Raw genomic sequence first — 19,799 nt, 5'->3', positions numbered from 1 at the left:
TGTGGCTTGGGCTTTTCCTCCTGAAGGAGGCCCTTGTATGGGGGGGGGGGGCTCAGAATTAGCCACAAACCACACCCAAACACCTGTTTTCACGGAAAGATCCTTGATTAATCAGGGAAGAAAAGCTAAAGTGGCTGCTTTTTGACTCAGGCAGAAAAAAAAAAAAAAAAAACAGCAGCCAATGACCCTGCAGGCATATCTTTTAAGAGAAGAGAAAAAGGGGAGGGCTGTGTTAGGATGGTCTAGGATACTGGGATACAGTGGTATATTTTAATTGGGCATGTTAATTAGGTCAATCAAAGGGAATTTTGGTTGCTGGGCTTCAATACTTTGCTAGCAGGACCTCAGCAGCCAGACTCAGGAAGAGGAAGTTTCATGCAAATGTTCATAGCAGCATGATTCATAGCAGTCAAAGGTGGAAGCCACCCAAATATCCACCAGCTTTTGAATGGGTGGCATATGGTATGCCCATATAAGGAAATATTATTCAACCACACGAAGGAACAAAACACTGACACGTGTAACACACATGACTCTTGAAAACATCGAGCTTCCTGAAGGAAACTGTACACAAAAGACCATTTGCTGTGAAAACCCCACTTATATGAAATGTCCAGAAGAGGCAAATTTATGGAGACACAAAATAGTGTTGGCTGCCAAGAGCTGGGGGAAAGGGATGGTTTGTAAAGGTGGATACGGTGCCCAGCTTTGAACATTACACAGTGTAAACACAGATCAACGTCACGTGGTACCTCAGAAGCATGAGCAATATTATATGCTATAAGAAAATAAGCTCAGGGCCTGGGTTGATGGCTATTCCTGCAGAGGACCTAAGTTTGATTTCCGGCCCCCACATCCGGTGACTCACCGGCACCTGAAATGAGCTGGAGACCCTCTCCTAGCCTCCATGAACACCTGAATGACGATGGACGCCCTAACTGGAGCAGAGTCAAAAGCAAACAACTGCTCACTCCAAAAGGATTCGTTTAGCGATGTGTAAATTCTACCTTGATGAGGCATGAGAAGTAAAACCAGTTCAGGGCGGCAGCCTCGGGGCTGTGGGGCAGGGCAGGTTTTCCATGAGGCCCCTCCCACAGAGAGCGCTCCCAGAGTCAAAGCTCCTTCCGGTTGGCTAGGAGGTCAGCAGTCGCGCCAGGTCAGGCCAGGTGACAGCAGGGTTATGAACTTCCTCAGTGGTAAGGGTTGCCTGGGCAGCCCCATTCGTGACCTATGAGGAGTTCAAGTGGCAGTAATTACCCATTCATTGCTTTCTCAAGAAGAACTCTTGGTCTGGTTGGCGGCCTTGGTAGATAGGTGCCCACCATCTCTGTTTCCTGTAGCTTCAGCCTCTGTGATCACACGCTGTGTTTCCTGCATGAGCAAACCAGGGCCCACAGAGTGGGTCCATCCTTCAGTGATAGCCATGGGCTCATGAGAAAATCTTTCTTTTTCCTTGGTTACTCCAGCACAGGAAGCCAAGATCTTCATCTGACGTGGGTGCCAAGCAGCTCCTGAACCACCCTCTGGGTTGCTTGGCTGAAGAATTGCTCAGGGGGCTGGGGCATTTCTCTGACCTGGGTCCCCAAACCTGAGATGGAGACCAGCACAGCTCCCTTGCAGTGGTGTCACTAAGAGAGAGCCAGTGCCTACTCTGCACTAGACACGGGGAAGATGACCAATAAAAGAGGAGGCAGTGGTTATTCTTAAAGCAGGTCCAGGAAGTAGAGGAAGCCTTGAGTGAGTGGAATCCTGAGTGAGTGGATATTTTGACGTGGGCCAAATCCTCGAACCCATAGGTCAACCAGCAAAGCTGTTGTCCCCAAGGCTTAGACTCAAAGAAAATTGCAAAGCTTTTCTCGGTGTTTATAAAGAATTGATCAGTGTGGGCAAAAGCAAGGGACTGCAGCTTCCTCCTCCCAGATGTTTGCAGCCTGAGACTGTGGCTCACAGACGCTGCCTATAAAGACTAGCTAGCCCTTCCCCTGAGCTGTACCTATCAACAGCAGCACCTTAATTCCACCTGGTTCCAACTTCCTGGGCTCTGTGTTTCTGTCCTTTCATTTCTTCATTGTCCGTAGCTAGGATTCCAGGACCCAAGCCACACGGGTCATGAAAACCGCGGTTTTCTTAAGACAGTATTTTAAATCCTTGTCATCCTCTGTTCTAAAATTTCATCTTCTCCGCTCCCAGAGCAAATTCAGTTTGTGGTGAAGACCAGAAAGTTGGGCCTGCTCTGTGGCTTGAGGAATAGCTAGGTTGAGCAAACTGTGTGTTTCTGTGTTTCTCGCTGTGATGTGTCCATCCAGAATCTACAGGGCTTCTCTTTGCTACCTCTGTACCAGCCCTTTCCATTTTGTGATGGTTTCCATGGCAATGAATGTTGCTAGTTACCCTTTATTAATCAGATGTGCCACGCTGAGGTAGGTCAGGGTATCTGCAGAGAAGGGCAGGTAACTATGACACGAATTACTTCCCACATCTTCTCTGTTACCCTGATGCTACATCATCATTATTCAGCTTTCATTATCCATCAAGCTGATGACGCAGGAGTCAGAGGGGTCTGCTCAGAGAAGCTTTCGGCATCCACAAAACAAATAAGTCATGCCCCGCATTAAGAAAGGGAGGGGAAAAAAATGTGTGAGCAAAATGCCATCAATTATCTCTGAGGATTTGACCAGGTTTCTCTAGTTATGTTTCTCTTGAGTGTATTAAAAGCATTCAGCTTTTATTTCTCTGTTACATATAACATCTGTCCATCCACCAATCCACCTACACATCCATTGGTCTCTTCATCTATTGATTCATCCAGTCACCCACCTATCCATCCATCCATCCATCCATCCATCCACCCACCCACCTCAGTTAAGACATCCAACATCCATTTGCTGTGCACTGTTTCAACTTGGTCCATTTGTTAGTAGCTGAGGCGCACCTTACCGTGTAGATATGTGTATATGACAACATTAACAATCACGGGAGCAGGGTGTGACAAGCTACCAGCAGCTCTAAACAAAATGCCACTGCCACTGCAGCTCGAGTCAGGTTTGAAGCAGAGAACCCAAAAGGTTTAGGACAAGACATGGAGTGTAAATGGGAAGGAACAGGCCCGTGGGATGGGTAGAGGAAAGACTGCTGTGTTGTTGTTTAAGAGAGAAAAAGTTAAGCTACAAGCCACAGGCAGAATGAGCCTCAGCTGGAGGTAATCTCTGGACATTTTTCTGTGCCCGGCAAAGCATTGGCAGTTTGTCCATCTAGCTTCGCCATCCTCCTTAGTACACAGGGTTTCGATTTAACCTATGTGTTAGGATCAGTGGGTTTGTTTCTGTGAAGTGCCAGAGAGTAAATGTTTTAGATTTTCTAGGACATACGGCCTCTTTTGCCAGACTCCCCTGTTATAGCAACAAGAACGCATTCATACATGCTGTCAGTGAATCACCGAATCTATGTGTCAATCAAATTTTATCAACTAGACCTCAAAAGTCAAAGGTTACAACTTCATGTATGACATGAAATAATGTTTTATTTTTTCCAACCAGTTAAAAATATGAAAGCCACGTGAGGCTTGTGAATCACACCAAAAGGAAACTGAGCTGTCTATTAAATCAAGTGCTCCTCAGCTCATCTGGCTTCCTCTGTTGATGTCAATTCCTGGAGGTCAGACAATGTCTCCTAAGTAGCTCCTCAGTATCCCGAGGCAGCTGGCCCAGACCTGAGCATTCAGAGCAACTGAGGCTGGCTAGAACTTGACTGAGTGGCTGCAGACCAATGAACAACAGGCTTGAAACACATTTTGGTGGAGCCAAAAAGACTTGTGAGAGACTTCACCCAGGGTCTAAGGCATAGCACGTGAGTCTTGAAGCAGAGGTGCTGAGAAGGGAGGAGGCAGAGAAAGAGAGAGAGAGAAAGAGGGGGGACCCTAAGAAGACTGATAGAGAAGAGAGCTTGTCCAGGTGCAATGGTTCAGATTACAGGAGCTAGAATGCCTTGTGAGACTGTTCCCAGAGTCCTTAGGGGCAGAACCTGTGCTTTGGACACCTAATAAGCCAATCAAATAAAGAACTAATAGTGGAAAGCAGGAAGGAAAAGGAAACGCATTGAATACAGGTTTAAGTAGAGCGCAAAGGGCGTAGGCAGTCCTGGTCAAAGTGTGGTCAGCCATCACAGACCCATTGTTGTCTGGGCTTCCATTGTTCCATCAGGACCACCTGTCTGTGGAGCCGTCGGAACTGTGAAATCTCTTTCCCAGAAGACAAGTCACTCTGCTGGCTGTCGCTAGGCTTGAGCCTTCTCCTTCTGCCATCATGAAATTCCTGGTCAGGGGATTCCAATTTCTTGGTGTTCATCGTTTCAACTGTCTAACAGTCAAAGGGAGGGCACAAGCGTCCCTTTACAATGTCCCCGTTCCTGCCAAGATGGTTATAAAACAGGCCCTGGGAGTGATATCAGGAGTAGGCTTTAAATGAAGGCATTGATTTCAGACTGAGACACTTTTTGAACATGAAGGAGCCTGTGGGTTAGCCTTGAAAGCCATCCTGAAAAGTTGGGGTTGGCCTTAAGTTCTCAATCCAGGGGTGCAATACAGTGAAGCAGAAGTTTAAAGAGAGTTACTATTGACAAGGTTCAGACTTTCAGGTGATAAGCTTGTCCTGGGGGATGTGGCTATGATCCAGATCATGTGGTGTAGCCCACAGGAAGACTGGGACCTCCTTTGGTATGGGTGTGGCCAGAGGTCATTGTCAGGTGTCTGATTCATCTGAGCTTCTGGGGTCCTCCTGTCTCTTCCTCTCTAGTGTTGGGATGACAAGAATACTTCCAGGCCTGACTTTTTCACATGAGCGTTGAACTTAGGTCCTTATGTCAGCATAGCAATCACTTGGCTGACCAAGCCATATCCCTAGGCCCTGAGTTCCTTTTAGAAGGAAAAAAGAAGTGACCATTAGTAACTCAGATGAGTTATACTCTACTCACTCATTTGTTATGACCACTGTGGATCTGGCCAGGAGATGACAGCCATATGGAACGTGGCCTCTGGTTCAACGTCAAATTCCGTGGAGGCTGGGAGAGAGAGAGGCTGGGCTTGTTCCTGGGAGATTCCACATTTCTTTACCTTTCCCACGATTCCATGATTGGCTTGGTTTTCTTGTATTCCTCTAGGTCGACAGCCACGTGCCTGAGCCTAACAGCGTCTGTGGCTGGACTTGCCTGCAGTGTGTCAGCCTTTCATAGATCTTTGACCACGTCCCCCCTTCCCTGGCTGCTCGCGGCAGGCTCCATATCAGGACCCTGTTTGCTGAAATCTCTCCCAGCCTGCTGTGCTAGTGAACTATCCCAGCTGACACTCTGTGGTGAGTTGATTGGATGGATGACATTCTACAGAGAACAAGGGAGCTGGTGGTCATGACAATTGTTATTGAATTTACATTGCCTTCCCCTTGGCCTAGAGCTCACGTCCTTCAGACCCGACATAGGAAAATGCATCTGTCGGAGTACAGCACCAGCTCACTCCAAATTAGCAACCGAGCTTGTCTTTGCACATTGGATTCGCTCACCCTCGGCCTATGATTAGCCTCCTGACCATCACCTCAGCGTTCTGGTTATAACATCTTCCTTCTGCCTAGAAATGGTGTAAATACTCCTGGACCCTCGGGAAAATAGTTTTTCTCCCTGCCTCCTCCTTGAACTGATAGCAGTTTTGCGTTTTTAGATTCTCTTTCTGAAAATGAGATCCTCCTCCTCTCTTTCTTTATTCTTCACATGTAAGCGGAGCAGATGCCTCTGTTTCCTAACTTCTGTAAAGATAATCTAAGTAAGGAGGTACACGGGAGCACACGCATGGAGGAAGGGCCTTTGAGGGCAACAACAAGAGGCCCATCTGCAAGCAAAGGAAAGAGACCTTGGACATCCGCCTCTCAGAATAGAGGACCAATGAGTTCTTGTTGTTTAAGCTGCCTGCTCTGTGCTATTTTATTGCTGGAGCCTTCGGTAATACAATTCCCCTAATCTGTCCAAGAAGCACACGGAAACCATGAGCAATGAATGTTTCCTCTGGAAAGCGTGGGTAAGCAAGCACACACATGCAGCACAAATGCCCTTAGTAAAGAAGGGCTCCCTTGGCACTGAGCAGCTGGGCAACACAGGAGCAGGTGTGACGGGTTCAGTAGAGACCCTGCTTTTCAGCAGTCATCCATCCAATGGCATACTCACCCGGTCGCACCTGCCTTTGCTGCCATGTGACATCACTATGACACTGGACGACATTACAGTATGGCTCACGTGTCCATGATAAGAGCTGGGTGTATGCACCTATGTGTGCGCCTGTGGGTAGGGCTGTAGAGGTGTGTAGGGGGGTGTGTGTAGGTGTATATGTGTATGTGAGCACTGGAGCACACACACACACGCACGCACGCACGCACGAGCACGTGTGTGGTTCTGAGAACAACCACAGGTGTCATTCTTGGGAATACTCTATTTCCTTTGAGGCGGAGTCTTTCGTTGGCCCAGAGATCATTAATCAAGCTGGGTGGCTGGTGAACGAGCCGTCGAGATCTGCCTATCTTACTCTTCTGCAGTGGGATTACAATCGCATACCACGCCTGGAACTTTCACAAGGGTTCTGGGAACTGAACCTGGGACCTTGCATTATAAGTCATGAGCTTTACAGACTGAGCATCCTTTCATCCCCTCGTTTTATTTATTTATTTTATTTTATTTTATTTCTTCCTGAGCTGGAGAAACAGAAGCCTCTGACTTCCTTTGTTCCTGGGCTCTCCAAGCATTCACTGCATGTCTCCAACGAACTCTTGAGGGCAAATGTACCTACTTCCACCCTCTTTTGGCAGAGGTTGGTTGTCCCCATGTCTGGAGGAAGGGGTCTTAGGGCTCAGGAGGGGACTTTACTTGTCTACATCCTTTCTTCTGGGCCCCAAAGCTCATGGTAACTGTTGTCTCACACTCTCTGGAAATTATTCACGGAGCAGTTTCTAAGACATTCCTTAAGGATCTGTGATGTGCAGTCCTTGGTATGAAAGGACCCCTAATCCATAAAAAGAAGAGCATGGCAGATAGCTAAAGTAAGTCCCCAATGTGCCAGGAGAGGGCCCAGCAACCAAAGCATGCCAAGGTCCCACAGCAAACTGGATGACTAACGCTTAGACGGACGATCCCTGGCTTTTACGTGGATGATGGCTTTTCTGTGGATTCAGGCCATCACATTTTGTGCGGCAGGCACTCTACCCACTGAGCTACCTCACCAGCCCCAGGTTCCTGTTGAGCCTCAAAACTGTTTCTAAATGTGAGGTCCAGAGTCACCAAGAAAGCAGAAAAGAACACACAACTTCTCGACACTACGGTCTTTCCAAAAACGTCATTTACTGAGCCCTTTCTCTGTCAGGTACAGTGCAAAGCCCCGGGGCTGTGATGGGGCTAGGGCGGCCTCAAGCTAGGGTGGTGCCGAGCTCTCAGCCTCCTTCCAGAAGACATGGAGCTGGCACCGAGGGTGCTCAGGCATCTGTGGCCTGAAAGAAGAAAGGCTGTGGGAGTGTCAGCTGAGCGAAACCAGAGGAGTGTTCCAGGACCCGCCTCAGAGCAAAGCTTTTGTAGTAGGGTATGGAGGGGATCTGAACCCCACTATCTGCACACAGATAGTGTGTGCGTGTGTCCACAGAAAGGTCATACAAGATGAACCCAGTCCCCAGGTCTAAAAACAAGCATAAGATTTACCTCAGACTGCTGCAGGGGTCACACAGAATGTTCTGTTTGTCACTTACTCCAAGGCAAGCTGTGATGTCATCACAATGTCATGACGGAGTCTGGGGCCTAGGAGGATGGGACATGGCTTCCCAGGTGAAAGGTCATGTGCTTCTTGCATCCGGGCACATGGCCACAACATTGGTGCCAGCTTTTAACCTACATATCCATCACCCTCATCTCACACATGGCAGGCAACCTCAGAGATGCCAGTGGCCACAAGAGACTTTCTAGCCTGAAGTGAAGCATCAGGCATTCGGGCGATGTCCTACAGATAGGCCCACAGTGCTTGCCTGGAATTCCTGCACCTCTCCGCAGAAGCTCTATCTATACGAAGCTCTGCCTCTCCCGAAGCCTGATCCTGGTGACAAATTTTACAGCAACCTGTCACACCCTCACCCTCTGATTGCTGCCATGTTATTTTGGCTGAGGTAGAGTCAAATCCTTGATGGTGAGGATGGGCTCTCCGCCCATGCCCTCACGCTGGGTCAGAAGAGATATTCACAGCAGCCACCAGGTCCTGTCATGACTCTGAATGCCTGGGTGCCACACACATGTTACTTTTGGGTTAGGGGTGACGGTGGGTTCCCTTGGGGAAGAGACAACAATGCTGACAGTGGGAAAGGGGGCAGAAGCCATGGCCTTTGCAGCTCCAAGGCAGACTGGCACAGGTGGGAAGAAGAGCGGGCACTCTCCCGCCCAAGGCCTCAGAGAACAAGTCGAGAGAAGTGATCTCTTGCACAGAACGACCCATGACAGAACCTGGCAGCGTGGACTCGGCAGGGTCTGGTTGTCCTCTGCAAGGCTGTGCACATTCACCATGCTGGCTGCCTCCAGACTCTTGCTGAGAGAGAGCCGGTCGGTCCTTGTCATTCCCAAAGAGAGGCACTGTGACACCGCAGTGTGCTGTGGCTTGGATGAGGCCAGTGGGTCCTTGTGGCCCTCATCCTTTTCGTGTACCTCAAACAGAAGGCTCGGCCACCACAGTCTTTATGTACAACGTGAACTGCCTTCTCACCTACCAGCCTGTCCTATGGCATGAGGGGGCAGCTAAGCATGGACAGAGTCCAGCAGTTTTTACTCCTGGGCTCAGGCAGGGAGTAAAACTCATCTCATCCCCCAACCCCACCCCACCCCACCTCCCTATCAGCCCCAGATGCCTGAGCCCCACCCCAGTGTGCCTGAGCCCTGCCTTCTCTACTCAGTCTCACAGCAGGAAAAACAAAGATGAAGATTCTGGCCTTGGTTCTCCTGGATGAGGTTGTGTAGATGGAGCTCCTGAAGAATAAGAGCCTGTCCTGTGGGTTAGGCTGGGCCACTGCTGGCTTGTAAGCCCCTACTTCTGATTACCCACAAGAAGTCCTTGTCAGGCCAGGAGGCCACTGGCGACGTTTTGTGGCACATGTGAAAGAGCAGTTTACCACTGTTTGCTGCCCAAGGAAAGGCCCAGGATTTCTGGGTGATAGCCACACAGAGGCTTTAATGGGCATCAGGGGCACAGAGCAGCTCAGGACCCCACTGAACCCCTGTGTGGTGCCTGCTCTAGAGACCTGGGGCTAAGCTGCTGAGGCTGGCTGTCCACAGAGGCACAGGCCTGGCTGCCTAGCCTGGAGGGTTCCAACTTGAGCTGGCCCAGGTCCAGGAAAAGGTCGTGACATCTCTGGTCTTGTGGGCTGATGGGGGAAGAGAGGCCACAGACAGCTGCCCCGCTGGGGTTGCTGCTAGTCGGCTTCTTTTGCACAGCGTTGGGACCCCAGGCCTGAGGCTTCCAAAAGAGCCCGCTGCCCCTACTATCCCGTCCTGGAGAACCGGTGTCTGGGTAGAGCTGCAGCGTTGCCACGCGGGCCACGCAGCCTACAAGCATGCGCCCTGGGTCAAGAGCGCTTCCCGCATGCCCTGGTTTTAAGGGGCCTTGGGAACGCCCCAGGTCCCCAGGAGTACCCAGTTCCTTCTGAGAGCTGGGCCAGGCGCCAGGGTTCGCAGTTTTGCATTTCCTGGAAATGCCCATTGTCGCGGTAGCTGCGGAGGAGGACCAGCCCTCAGAGAGACCTTGTGTCCCTTCTTCCAGCGGGCCATCGTTAGATGTGGTATTAGCAACCCTTGCAGACTCCCCTTGGGCCTCGTGCTCTCTAACAAGAACGTCTTTGGTTCCTGGGTGTGCCCGGGGCTCCTGCCTGCTGGGTGGCAAGCATGCCACCGCCTTGCCCATATCTAAGGCCTGATCTTCCCTGCCTTCCAGGGTCACCGCTGGTCCCCTGAGGACCCTGTGGGGGTCAGGTGGGGCAGCGGGCTCCCTAAGGACGAGGGCAGGGGTAGGAGCGGGTGTAGAGGCGGGGGCAGGTGGGGTCCTGCGCAGCCAGTTGACAATGCCCATGGTGATGGCAAGTTCTGTGTCACACAGTTTCAGCAGACACTCCTTGCCCTTCCAGGTACTCTGCAGGAAGCCCTGGCTGAGCAAGTCAGGGCCTGGGGCTGGGGCCAGGTTCTCCTCGGCTCCCACGTGGAAGCTGCACATGGACAGCGGGGTGCCCAGGGCAGGCCCCGAGACACTCTCAGACACGCACAGGTCGTCATCCAGGACTGGGCCAACGGGGGCCTCGCTGGGGTCATAGAAGAGCTCGTAGAGCGCGTCCCCGCTGTAGCTGTCCCTGGGGAAGGCGGCTGCAGGCGTGCCCGGACTCGCAGCTTCCTTTTTCTCTTCCTCAAGGCCGGGTGAGAAGGAGTCGTAGTAGCCTTCATCGCTCGTGGACACAGATTCCGGCTGTTCGCTTTTGGGGGTACCCGTGTCTACGGAGCTGGCTTTGGAGCCGCTGGGGGGACCCCTGCAAGGGAAAAGGGGTAGCTCCGCTAACCCGGATGTGTCTAGCCTGGGCCGGTCTGCGTCTGTCCCCTGGGAGCTCGTCAACCACGGACCTAGCAGGGCACGCTGCTGCTGCTTCACAGAGCGATTCACGCTGTCCCAGAACTTGGTGAAGTCCGATGCTTCGTTCTGGGCAGGCGACGCGAGTTGTTCCACACTCCCCTGGGAGGGGCCACGGGGAGTCTTGCTGTCCAGAGCCTGGGGTGAACGGGCTGGGCTCTCTGGGCCTTCTTTCAGCTCCACAGATGGCACCGAGCTCCCGTCTGCAAAGATCTCCCCACAACCTGTAAGCGAATCGAAGCTCTTGAGGGAGGCCACATCCTCACACAGGGCGCTGCAGAGGTCAAAGGGTGAGTCAGGCAGGAGCTCACTGTCAGACAGGTCCTGGCAGAGGCTGTCCAACCCCAGCCCCTCCCCCGAGGAGAGGAAGGGTTTGCCTTGTGCTGCAGCTCCCAGTGGAACCCCGGGGGACGACGGGTTCTTAGCCTTGGCTGACAGTGAGGCCAGGTTTTCAGTCTTGCTTCTGCGGATGTGAAACAGGTTTCGAAAGCACTTCTTGGACCTTTTCAGGGAAATCCTTTTCCTTGGGAGGCTCTTAGCCACAGCTGGCACGAAGGGCATCTGGGGCACAAAGTGGCGGTAGTCAATCATACGCTGACCCCCAGGGGTCTCTGGGAAGCTTGTGCTGCCCACCATCTGCCCTGAAGTGGCTGCTGCCTTCGCGGCCCCTGGAACGCTGTCATGGGTCTTGCTTTTCCGCACCAGCTTGAAGGTGGTTCCACCGAGGGGCCCCGGATCCCCTTCAGGATCAGACAGTATCTCCTTGTTGGAGCAGCGGCCATACCCTTGGGCACAGGGACTAGTTTGGGAGCTCTTCTCGCCATAGGATCTCTGCTGCCCTCCCAGTGAGAGTGACCAGGGGCCTGGGTCCTCCTTGGCTGGTGCAGGGACTGGTGAGTCTATGAGTTTCTCGTGGGAAATCTGCATGCTGGATTTGATGAAGGTCTTTCCCCTCCTCAGCTCCATGTTGCCAGCGTTCTAGCCACTGTGGAGGAAAGCAGAGGGCACTCGGTTGTCTACCATGGCTACTGCCTGCCGTCAGCTCGGCTGGATTTAGAATCCTCACGGAAACGCTTCTTTTGGTGTGTCTGTGAGAGATGCTCTTAGACTAGACTCTTAGACTCAGCTCTTAAGACTTAGACTCTAAGACGCTCTTATAGCTGGGAAGGCACACGCTGACTCAAAAGAACGAGCCATGGGCAGAGGCCCCGGACTGAACGAAAATGGAGAGACAGCGCGCTGAGGAGCGGCATCAACCCCTGCTGCATACTGACTGTGGATACCATGTGGCCACCGAAGCCTCCTGCTCCTGCCACCAGGCCTTCACCACCACCATAGATTTTTATATATCCCTCCAAACTGTGAGCCAAAACAGCCCCACCCTTCAGTTGCTTCTGGCAACAAGGAAGGTAACGAGGGTGATATCTAAAATTGTAACGCCTGTGGGCTCTGAAAGGCCTGCCCACCCTGCTCACAGGTCTGGGTGGGCTCCGGTGGCTAGTCCCATTGGATTCTCCATGGAGAGGGAAAGGGCAATGGGAGAGGAGACACAAGGTTGCCATTCGCCTCTGCTCTTACAGACAGCCGAGGCCCGGATCCTTTAGGTCCCATGCCTAAAAACACATGGTAAGCACAAGACTGAGAGGTGCCTCAGGCCTGGAAATGGCTGCATCCCTGCATTTTCAAGTTGCCGTGTGCTCTCCAAGCTCTGCTCAACTCGGATTCCCATTCCCAGACCCAGTAATTCAACAATACCGTCTCTATTTGTTCCCAAGCTGTTTCTTCCCAACTGAAGCACTGCCTCCTGGGAAGTGAGGAGAGGCTCCTTCAGCCACAGGAGGTAAACAAAACCCACAATATCCTGAAATTTACAAGATTCACAAGGGCCTCTCTCTCTCTTGCTCTAGCTTTGCTCTCTCTTGACCTCTCACTCTTGTTCTCTCTGGCTCTCTCTCGCTCACTCGCTCTCTCCCTCTCTCGCTCTCCAGGCTATATAAGCAGTAACAGCAATGACCAGCAAGTTGTGCAAACAGCCACCGCCCCTCCTGAAAACACCCCCTTACCTCCCTACCCTGTTGTCAAGTCACCCCCAGTGTACTCACTGGTTCACTAAATCAGGCTACAGTGGAATCGTTTATTGAGTCTGTCTTCGGTGCTCTAACTGTGGTGAACAGAGAGATGTTTGCTCAGGCCTCCCCAAGAAAAGTCACACGACAACCACGCCTACCTTGTCCTCGGGAGGAACACAGCGGCCTTCTGCCTGTATGGAGTGGAGGACTCAATTAAGTAGGCTCACCCGTGGGGGGACCAGGCACAGGCTGGAGGAGGCAAGACTCGATCTGCACAGCGGCTCTAAGCAGGAGGCGGCCAAGAATCTCACAGGGTTTGCAAAGCGTGAGCCGGGAGAGGAGAGAACCTCGTGGAAGCAAGGCACAGCACATGCCACAGGATATCACGGCCCAGAAGGGCAGGCAGCTGTCACTGACAGATACTGCCTGGAGTCCATCTAGAGATGCTTTCTGGTGACCAGGCTGAGTTCTGTGGGGAAGATGCTGCAGTCGACATGGGGAGTCAGAGGGGTGTCTGGTGGTGAAAGTGCTAGTGACTTGTTTGTTCTGTCATAGCTGAGCTTTGCCTGGGCTGAATCCCAGGTTCCTTGTGTCTTCTGGTGAGTGTGTGGAAGCAGGGACATTAAGGAGGCTGGGTGCAACTGGCCTCGTTGAGGAGAGCAGAACATCAAGAGGCTGTTCACAGAGCACAGGGCTGGAGTAAGGGGGTGCTGTTCAGGAAGTGGAGTTATAGGGTCTTCCAAAGGAAGAAGCACCAGGATTGAGCAGCCACAAGAGGGCAGGAAGGGAACCCTGACACTGGAGGCTGGAGGGGCATGCACTGTGGCTTAAGGGAGAAGAATCTAACTCAGAACACGCTGCCCTTGGGTAAATGTGTAGAACCAGAGGATCCCAGCAAGAAATGGCAGAGCCAGCGCATGACTGGAGAACCTTCTGGGCTCTTCCCCTACCCCAGCTCTCTCTGCCTGTGGCCTGAGGGTCAGCCTCAGTCTGGCTAGAAATACAGAGGCTTTGTCCTTTCACTCTCTGGACTGCTCTTCGGTCATCTCTTGAATTTGTTCACCCCAGCCCCAGCCTGTGAGGAGAGGGTGCTGCAGCAGGCTCAAGGCCAGAAGATATTCAGCCCTGAAAACTTGCAGCCCCAAAGATGCCTCCCTGGTCGCCTCCAGCTGGCATTATGAAAGCCTTCAGCTGGCAGTCAGGGCTAGCCAGAATCCCTGAAGTGCCCCTGCATGCAACCTTGGAGTAGGCAGAGGGCCCGCCTCGGCTCTGCTGGCAAAGCCAGCCTCACAGAAACTCACAGGCAAGCTGGCTGGGCTCCTGGCACCTGCTTGTACCTGTGGGTAGCACTTCCTGCTTGCCAAGTGACATCTGAGACTCTTGGCTGAGGTACAAGACAGGAAGTCTGCATGCTCAGGAGAGCCACAGAGCCTGGGCTTGGCTCCTCTGGTCACAGAACACCAGCTCTTGGGCACAGTGCCTCGTGTGCCATGGTGGCTCTTCAGCCTACTGGGAAATGGCATGGCACAGTGCCTCGGGCATCACAGTAGCTGCTCAGCTTGTTGGGACATGGCAAGTACCCAAGCCTTTCTCACGGCGGACCTGCAGATCTCTGCTCAAACCATTCCATCCCATACATTCCTTTGCAGGCCTGTTGGACTCAGATGCATGAGACAGAGGGCTTCTTGTGCAGGCACTGGTGTCAGGAGACTCAGGTGGAGCATTGGTAACAGCCAGCCGACCAAGCAGAAAGCTTGGCGTATAAGCTTATAAACTACAAAGTCCTGGAATCATCGCTTTACGGAGTATAAATTTAGGGGCTGGTTAAGAGCACTTGTTGCTCTTCCAGAGGACCAGAGTATGGTTCCCAGCACCCACACTACAGAGTTCACAGTCACCTATAACTCCCAGCTATGGTGGGAGGGGAGGGTATGACCCTTTCTTCTGGCCTCTTCTGGTCCCTACACTCACAGGCACATACTCATACATGCACATAATTTAAATTTTTTAAATCTTTTTTAAAATTCAGCTACAGAAAAGCCAATAAATCGACGGACCTATCAAGTCTGGGACTTGAACTCATGAACCAAAGGCTCAAGATCTCTACCTCCCTTCATTCAATCCCTCGTCACTTAGCAGTCCAGGCTTGCCTTGATATTGTCATACTCCTGCCTCTGAAGTACTAGGATTATGGGTTGTACACTGCCACATCCCACTAAAACTACCGTTTGAGAGAAACCTAAAAATAGATTAATAAATGTGTTCTCATGAGGAATTTTGGAAAATACAACGAAGGCGAAGACTGAAGGCCACAGGTGTAACTCATGCAAATTTAGAAAACTTAAAAGTGAAAGCAGTGTGATTTTAATGGAGACGTTCTTTGCGAGCTACCTAATACTTGTGCTTTTCAGTGTTTGGGTGGCATATTTTAGTTACTGAATCCAGAAATAGTTTCTTCAGGCCACAGTAAAGATTATTTCACTGTACGTAAAATTTTTCTCCTGTAAGAATTAAACTATTTGGACAGAGATTCCCTTTCAGGAAAACTACCCATTTCCGGTCCTCGGAGTGGTCAACTGAGTTAAAATCAGTTCATTCCATTCTGGACTTAGAGTGAGACCCTTTCTGTATGACAATACAAAGAACTGGACTCCATTATAGTGGCCCGGCCAAGACTGCTGAGCTTTTTGCCACTCTGCATCCGGCGAGGACAAGTAGCAAACACTTCATCCCAACACACCGGAGACGTCAATACCGGCCAGAGACCTGTCACTTCAGTTCGTTTTCACGTTAAAATGTTTAATCCGGCCTGTCTCTTTGGAAATGTATCCTGTTACTGTCTCTTTGGAAATGTGAGCCCACTGCCTGATGGGAGGCTGGCTGACAGTCACCTTCTAAGGTGACAACAGCTTTCAGAAGCAGAGAGATGAGATTTACTGAAACCAGCACTGCCTGGGGGCAGAGGCTAAATGTATGTAGGTTCTCGGTCAAAAATAAATAAATAAATAAATAAATAATGAAGAAAGAAAATGCAGGCTCTGTTTTACAGCCCTGTGGCTAACAGCCTGTCAGTGGAGACTCATGGCAAGTCCTGCCCCAACATATGCTTCAGCTCCATCTCTCTTTCCAAGGGAAGCAGGTGGCTCCTCGCTGGTGAGCTGCAGAGCTTGGCCACCGTGGATGTTTTATTCTAGTGCTTGGTATTGCTCTAGAACAAGATTTAAAGGTTTCCGAAGCCAGCACTTCAGCTGTGGCAGACAACTGCATACTCTATTGCAGAGATGTGTGTGTGTGTGTGTGTGTGTGCGTGTGTGCGTGTGTACGTAGATCAAGGTACCCTGCTTGATGCATGAGAGGAGCTCAGAGGATAACTTGCAACAGTCTGATTCCTCCTTCCACTGTGTGGGCCCCAGGATTCTAACTCAGGCCGCCAGGCTTGGCGATGAGCGCTCTCAGCGCACTGAGCCGTCTCAGGAGCTCCCACCGCAGGTTGACTGACCGAGTTTTCTCCCCAGTCTCCAAGGAAAGTCTTTTAAGGCTAAGATCTTCAGCTCTAGTTGTCAGTTAAGCACGGTGTTGCTTATTTAAAATGAAGTATTTCAGATGTCTGGGACACCTTGACCATATATTTCATTTGACGAAATTTCATGTTTTTTGGTTTCCTAAAATGGATGCTAGTCTGGGAATTTAAATTCGACAAATGCACTTTGTCCTAGTGGTTTTCTAAGATGGGCCCCAAGCAAGCTAAGGCTAAGCCTCTCACCTGGAAGATGAACCTTCACAGCCCATTAGACCAGAACCCACACATCCTGTTTGATTTAATCAGCTCTGTGTCAGGGCTGTGATGTTTACATGCAAATCTAGACAACATTCAGTCAAACGATACAGGGAGCATATTCTAGACAGTGGACACACCCTGCAAAAGGCCCCAGGGACAAGGGAAAGGGGCCGCAGCTACGGGAACAGGCCAGGACACTAGTCAGTCAGAGACCATATGTGACCTGAGGTCCCAAGAAGGAGCTGTGAGAAGCTACAGGTGAAAATGGAAAACTGGGACAAGAGAAGGGGCCAGGAGGAGGGTGAATTAGAAGCTACACCAGAGGCCAGCAGAAAGGCGATCACAGAGGTGTTTATGGCTGCTTCTGATGCTCAGCACAGCCGGACAAGAACTGACTGCAAAATGAGTATTTCACGAAAAGACCCCTCTAGCCTTTTTTCCACGTAATGACTAATTTTAGATCAACTGTCTAGGATTGTCTTTTCCCATTGAAACGTAATCCTGTTCCTTTCTTTCCCTTTTTAAGTCTGAAAATGATCTCATAGGGCGAAATTAAAACAAATCCCTAAGTGACTACATGACCAGGAGTTTTGGCATTTGAAATACCTTCCCCTGTCTTCCCCCAGCCCCCACCCTCACCCTGTATCCCGGCAGTGAACTACATAGGGTTTAAAGAGGAGCAGGCCTAGATGAGGTACATTGCCCAGAGACTTCACCGGGGTTGGAATGGGGTAGTGGCGGCTAGGGGGCGGTGGTTTGTCTCTGTGGCGGTATGCCTTGTTGCTGGTACGCTACAGGCCCAAGTGAGGTGGAAAAGCTCTCCTGTTCTGGGGTGGGGGCGGGGTGGGTAATAAAGCAGAAATAGAATCTGCGGTGAGATCCACCCACTTCCACACTGGAGAGACAATGGGCCCTCTGGGTAGAGGTCCGGGCTCCTTCGAGGGAGCCGCTGCCAAGTGGACACTATTATCTTACTCTTTCTTCCCCAGACCCTTCGTCCGCAGTGACAGGGTTTCTCCCGTTCTCAAACCCAAACCTAACCCAGGCACCGCGCTCAGCCCCCAGGCCCCAGGCATCTTCTCTGGGCGCCGCGGAGTGGAGGGAGTGCCCATCTTGGGCCCCTTCCCTCTGCTGCCCATCGCAGAAGGCGCGCTCAAATATTCCCTGGTCCTCCCCCCACCTCCGCCCCCAGCTCCCGATGAGGACCAGCGAGGCAGGAACCGACGCAGCCTCACGGGGCCTCAGCCACTTACCGCTGGGGCCGGGGAGTGTCGCAGGGCGCGGCTGCGCCCGAGCCAGGCAGCGAGTGCGCGCCCGAGCCTCGCGTCAGCACCACGGCCAGCTCCAGGCTCCGCGCCGCCGCTGGGGGCGGGCCTCCGGGCACCCGCGCGCACTGCCAGTCCCGGCTCGGCTCGGGGAGGGCGGGGACCGGAGGACGCCGGCGACCAGCGGAGAAGTGCGAGGGGACTCAGCCGCCACTGCGCCGCCGCCACCCAGAATCGCTCAGCTTGCTGGCTTTGTTCTTCTTTCTAGCTCTCTCCCTCTGCCTACCTAGCTGCTCCCATAATGCTGTTGGTTTTGCATTCCTAAAGCCCTGTAGTCCCCAGTCCGGGGGGTGGAGTAGGGGCCGACCGAACAGACTCGGAGACTACAGGTGTGGGTGCCCCGCCCCCCTGCACCCTGGAGGTCCAGGGCCCTCTGACTCCCGGCTCTCTCCAAAGAGGTTGTCACAGGCAGCCTGTCTAGCAGTCCTACTCAGGATTCAGGATGCTAGGGCTTGGGAAAAAAAGGACAAGCCAGTGCGGAAGAGGCAAAGTGGGGGTATTCCAGAATCTTCCTTCTGTCCCCTTCTTGGACCTGATTACATTGTGTACGACCGTAAAAGAAGCGTTGCCCTTCCACGCTCTTACTGTGTGGTCTGCTGGTGCTGTCCGCTGCCGCAGTCTTGAAGACGAAGCAGAAGCCCTATGAGAAGTCCCTCCCTCAGAACTGAGGACAGGGGTCCGCAGGCTGGGTCCAGTGTCCAGGGACGAGTTGGCGAGCGGGGATAAAGAAACTCCGCTGCGGTTTAAGTGGTCTTGTGGCCCGCCCCAGCGGAACGAAGGGTGGGGAGCGCAATTGCTTCTGTTTGTGGAAGGCTGATCTCAACAGGGGGCTAGCCGCCCCAGGGGTGAGTGAGCGCAAGCCGAAAGAACAGTGCAGAGGGGCCAATTAGGATTAAGCTGAGGACCAGGGAATTTGGAGGGACCCCGTGACTGACAAGGGCCACGCCTTTCCTTGAGCCAGAAGGCTCCCTTTCTGTCCTACATCCGAAAACCCCCAGCACTCAAGGTGTTTCCAACCCTTTGGTCTGGAGCACTTTAGTGTGCAATCACAATCCATAATTAGTCAACAGAGTCGAGAAGGACTCCCTGATGAGCTCTGCCAGACAGAACGACCCTCCCCTTCTAGATGAGCTGCACAGCTGAATCTTCTTTCTACCCAGTGACTGACTTAGCCACAGTGTGTGTGTGTGTGTGTGTGTGTGTGTGTGTGTGTGTGTGCACACACAAGTGAGTTCGCGAGCACGAGGTGTGTGTGCCTTCTTGTGGATGTGTGCACATGCTCAAGAGTTGCATATGTCCATGGAGGTCAAAGGTTGAGTGGCTTCCCCAACGACTGTACATTTTTATTGTTTTGGGACAGGATCTCTCACTGGACAGGAGCTCACACATTTAGTTGGTCTGGTTGGTCTCATTGACCAGGGATCATCCTCTTGCCCAACACCCCCTACACACACACACACACACACACACACACACACACACACGGGGTTAGAGACTGTGGCACTTGTAGCACCTGGATTTTATGTGGGTGCTGGAGATTCAAAGTCAGAACCTCATGTCTGTGTGGCAGGCACTTTAATGGCAGAGGGGGTCTCTCAAACCTTCTGCTACATTTGCACTGTGTCTGTTACTATGTTTTCTCTTTTCTCTTCTGCCACTAGTTCTCTGGTTATGTGACTGTCCTGAGGGTCAGTTTAATGGCCAAACTCCTTTCATATTTCCCACACTATGAGACCAAAGAAGTCAGAAGTCTATGGAGCTGGTGAAGTTAACTGCAGGAGTGGAGTTTCGGTGTCCAGGTCTACAGCCCTGAGGAGACCCCACCCCTAAGGGGTCCTTCGGAAGAAAAAATGGATCTCCATACAGCTGAGGAAGGCTGGCGGGGTTGGAGAGAGAGCTCAAATTGGAGATCTTCATCCGATCCCTCCTCTTGGAGCTTGGGAACCCCATGGAAGAGGGGG

General features: G+C 51.9%; 1 protein-coding gene across 1 annotated transcript; it reads right to left on the bottom strand.

Moving 5' to 3' along the window:
• Positions 1 to 7,256: 7,256 nt before the first annotated feature.
• On the bottom strand, positions 7,257 to 17,822 carry Amer3 (APC membrane recruitment protein 3). Its single transcript, XM_055608140.1, has 2 exons — positions 17,767 to 17,822; positions 7,257 to 11,651 (listed from the first exon to the last, which is right to left on the bottom strand). The coding sequence occupies exon 2, from the start codon at positions 11,630 to 11,632 to the stop codon at positions 9,254 to 9,256; it is 2,379 nt and encodes a 792-aa protein (XP_055464115.1). The 5' UTR covers positions 11,633 to 11,651; positions 17,767 to 17,822; the 3' UTR covers positions 7,257 to 9,253.
• Between the last annotated feature and the right edge of the window lie 1,977 nt (positions 17,823 to 19,799).

This window comes from Psammomys obesus, unplaced genomic scaffold (assembly GCF_907164565.1).
Source record: "Psammomys obesus unplaced genomic scaffold, mPsaObe1.curated_primary_1811, whole genome shotgun sequence".
Taxonomy (NCBI): Eukaryota; Metazoa; Chordata; class Mammalia; order Rodentia; family Muridae; genus Psammomys; species Psammomys obesus.
Note: the sequence above shows the minus strand (reverse complement) of the source record. Positions and strands in the feature narration are given on the sequence as shown.